Here is a 3,914-nt window from a genome sequence, read left to right as displayed (position 1 = left end):
CTGTCGGTTAGTGGGCAAGCGCTCACACACTGTGCCACCAGGGCTCCCCGAACGACTTAAAAGGGTAGGGTCACCGTGAGCATTTTCTAAACCCGGCTGCTTTGTGGGGTTCCACCCACCGTGCAGAGCAGAGAGGGGAGGCTGACCACAAGGGATGTGGTCACACGGCCCCAGCACAGCTCGCCATGAAGTTTGGCTAAGCTTCTGCACTCTGGTGGGTGAGGGGGCGTTCACCAGGCCTAAAGGAAGGACGGTGTTCGTGCACAGAGACACAGGCACACGGAGAGAGGGCCCAGCCACGTGCAAACTCCAGGGGAGGTCAGAGCGGCTGCAGCCGTGCTGACTTCCAGGCCGGGGCCGCAGGGCTGGGCCCTTGGCAGCGTCTGTGGCCACTCCTGGGCCTGGGCCAGTAAAGAAGGGGCTTCCTGGGAGGGCTTGGTGGGCAGAGCCCCCCCCCCGCCACCTTCAGCTGGGCCTGCACCACTGCTCTCCCAGGGCTGGGCTTACTCCTGAGGAGCTGGGGCACCCCCAGCCCTCACAGCTCCTGCATGTGGACTGCTGGCCGGCCAAGGGGGCCAGGGCCTCTGCCTCACCTGAGAGCCCACCAGCTCCCCTCTGCACCCCTTCCCCGGGCAGCTTCCTGGGCCCTGAGTCCAGAAGCCCACCTGCTCTCTTCCTGACTTCCCCCTCCTTCTCCGCGTGGTCAGTGCTCCACCCAGCCCTGCAAGCAGCATCCCCTGACCCCCACAGGGGACAACGCGTCCATCCCCCAGAAGCAGGTGCATGGATGTCCCCCCTCCCCCACTATGGGAGAGGTGCGGCCTGGCCTCCCCACCACCCTCCCTCCTGTCCCCACTGCAGCACGGGGACCACGCTGCCCTGCCCGCGGCGTGGGGCTGGGCCACAGCTCTCTGCGTCACCGGGCTCTGCACACACCCAGTCAGCGACCCCGGACTTCTGTGCTCTCCCCTTAACACAACCCCTGCAACCCCACTGTGTGCACGTCACCATCTGTGACAGACGTAGGAAGGTGCTTACCCGGCCCGGCAGGGCTTCCTGTCCCGTGGAGAGCCCACCGTGTGCTGAGCGAGGAGAAAAGAGACTGTCCCTTCATAGTAGTGATGGGAGAGAAAGGTCTTGAAACCTGGGGACAGACATGGTGGATGAGAAGTCCGCAGGGTCACTGCTGGGTCATGCTGCTCTGCTGACAGCCTCAGCAACGTTGGGCACCCACCACCTAATGCTAAGGGGCTGTGGGAGGGCCGCCCACGGGCCACTTTTGGAAGGCATGGCATCTGCGTGGTCTGCAGGCTAGTACCGTCACCAAGGCCCTGAAGGGTCTCTGGCTTCCATGCTGGGCACATGTCTGGGGCACTGCCCTTGTGTTCCGAGTCCTGGAAGCAGTGAGAGACCGGCCACACTGAGGCGGGTCCCAGGCTGCTTGCAGGTGGGCGTCTTCGCCTCAAGGACCCTCCACTGGCCTGATCATGTCAAGTGAGGGGCGTAGGGGCATCCAGGGGGCAGCGGGTCTGCTGCTGCAGGTGACAGTGGGAGCTACCTGAGAAGTCATATCTGACAAGGCCCATCCACCGCTTCTTCTCACTGTCCTTTATGATGTCCCCATAGAAGCCGTAGCCCAGCAGGGACACGGAGTACCGCAGCAGGGCGCCATTGTGGTGCACTGAGGACACGTCCATGGGCAGCGAGTCTCCTGCAGAGAGGACGCCCACTGTAAGCGCGCTGAACCCTCCACCCCACGCCATGCCATTCCCGGTAGGACCCAGACCCCATGCCACACCACTCCCCACAGGACCTGGGCCCCATGGCACGCCATTCCCAGCAGGACCTGGGCCCCATGCTGCACCGTTCCCAGCAGGGCCCAGGCCCCACGCCACGCCCTTCCCTGCAGGACCCGGGCCCCATGGCACACTGTTCCCGCAGCCCTCCGTCGCTGTGGAGCTGACTCTGATGCGTGGCACCCCCTGGTGTCAGGGTGGGACGCTCAGGGGCGGATCTTTCAGAAGTAGACCTCCAGGCCTTTCTTCTACGGGGCCTCTGGGTGACGCAAGTGTCTACCCCTTTGCTCAGCAGCCGAGCGCTTAGCCCTTCACACTGCCCCGGGGCCTCCTCTGTGGACGGGTTACATGATTCAGGGAACGGGCAGGACACCGCCCTGGGCCGCCTCTGCGGATGGTTACATGATTCAGGCAATGGGCAGGGCGGCTTCAGCATGCTGACCCGTTTCTCTCGGGGCACCATGGTACTGGGGCCGTTTCCAGGGACCAAACCTCCCTGGTTGGAAACAGGCTTGGGGAAAGTTGGAACACAGTGTGTCCATTGTCACACAAAGCTGCCTCCTGTCACTGAAAGGAAGGCGTGTGGCATTCTCAAATACACGGTGAACAAGGCAGAATTTTTACACGTCAAATGTCTGTTACTTCTGGTTCGCAGAGTAACACCGTCCCCAGGGACAGGGCTGTGAGAGGAAGCTGGCAGCTCAGTGCTTGTCACACGGGCACCAGCTTCCAGGAGCTGCTGCTCCCTGTGGGTCCAGGGCACAAAGCAGGCGCTTAGCTGGACTGCTACCCAGGCTGAGAGTGGACGCTGAGCGGCCAGGTGGCCGACCACAGCAGCTGCCAGCCACTCGCGCACTCAGCCATCAGCGGCCATGAAGAGTGACCGGGACCCCAGGGAGCTGCCCGGTGCCAAGCACAGCCGGTGTCCTGCCCTCCTGGAGAGTGTGTGTGCTGGGGACAGTGAGGTGACAGCGCGGGAAACAAGTGAGACCTACAGTGACAGAGCCTGTGAAGAAGGTAGAGGGACGGCGAGGGGACAGGGGGTGCAGGGGAAAAACGGGGTGTATGACAAGTGAGACCCCAAATGAGTTAGAGGCGTGGCATGTGGACAGAGTGGGGGCAGGGCAGGGCACCAACACAGGGCATCTGCCATGTCCCAGGACAGAAGAGGCCAGAAGGCAAGGTGGGTGGGCCACGAGGCATGGTGGTCCTGGGCCGACTGCGGCGGAAGCAGGACTGGATGGGATCGAGCCGGGGAGCTGCAGCTGGACAGGAAGAGAGGTGCAGCCAGGAAAGACATCGGACGAGCTGGCTGTGAGGAAAGACATCGGACGAGCTGGCTGCAAGGGCAGTGGGCGGCCAGCCACCGGCCTTCAGTGCCATAAGCACAGGGCAGCCGAGGGAGCGGAGCAGCACCCACCGATGACGATGTGCAGGGCTGAGGTCTCTGCATCATTGGTCCCAACCGTCGAGTAACACACACAGTCTGTGGACCCTGCGAAGGCAAAAGAGGGCCGTCACCATCCTCATCGGCACCACCACCCCTCGCACGGCAGGGAGTAAGTCAGGGGCCGAGGGTTTACCCCGGGTCAACAGGAAGAAATCGACACCGAGTCACCAACGATGAGGAGACAACCTGCAATGGTGCCACCAAGCTGCCCACGGAACCACGCCACGTCATGGGGGAGGAAGCCCTGAGAGTGCCGCCACGGGCTCCCCACGTGCCCTGTGCTCTGCCTGGATGGCCCCTCCCCCAGCTCCTCCCACGGTTCCGTCCTGGCCCCTCCTTATGAATGACCATGAGCTGGAATTGACTCAGTGGCAGTGGGTTTGATGTTTGGATACATGCACATAGACATATATGTATGTACGTTACATGTAGTTATGTTATTGTTGTTCGGTGCCATCAAGTCAGTTCCGACTCACAGCGATCCCGTGCACAGAATGAAACCCTGCCCACTGCCCGGCCCTGCGTCAGCCTCCCAATCCTTGCTGTGCTTGAGCCCACGGTCCCAGCCACCGTGTGACCCCATCTCATTGAGGGCCTTCCTCTTGCCCATTGTTCCAGCCACCGTGTGACCCCATCTCATTGAGGGTCTTCCCCTTTTTTGCTGACCC

At 62.5% G+C, this 3,914-nt stretch overlaps 1 protein-coding gene across 1 annotated transcript in view; it reads right to left on the bottom strand.

Moving 5' to 3' along the window:
- The window catches only part of CERK (ceramide kinase), a 28,507-nt gene that overhangs the window by 7,319 nt on the left and 17,274 nt on the right, over positions 1-3,914 (bottom strand). The window contains exons 5-7 of the mRNA XM_007956240.2: positions 3,217-3,291; positions 1,559-1,711; positions 1,039-1,144 (exon numbers count right to left, since the gene is read on the bottom strand). Of these exons, the coding sequence (XP_007954431.2) occupies positions 1,039-1,144; positions 1,559-1,711; positions 3,217-3,291 (334 nt within the window). The remainder of the gene's footprint in view (positions 1-1,038; positions 1,145-1,558; positions 1,712-3,216; positions 3,292-3,914) is intronic.

Source organism: Orycteropus afer, unplaced genomic scaffold (genome assembly GCF_000298275.1).
Source record: "Orycteropus afer afer isolate SDZICR_OR568_19922 unplaced genomic scaffold, OryAfe1.0 scaffold00587, whole genome shotgun sequence".
NCBI classification, from domain to species: domain Eukaryota; kingdom Metazoa; phylum Chordata; class Mammalia; order Tubulidentata; family Orycteropodidae; genus Orycteropus; species Orycteropus afer.
Note: the sequence above shows the minus strand (reverse complement) of the source record. Positions and strands in the feature narration are given on the sequence as shown.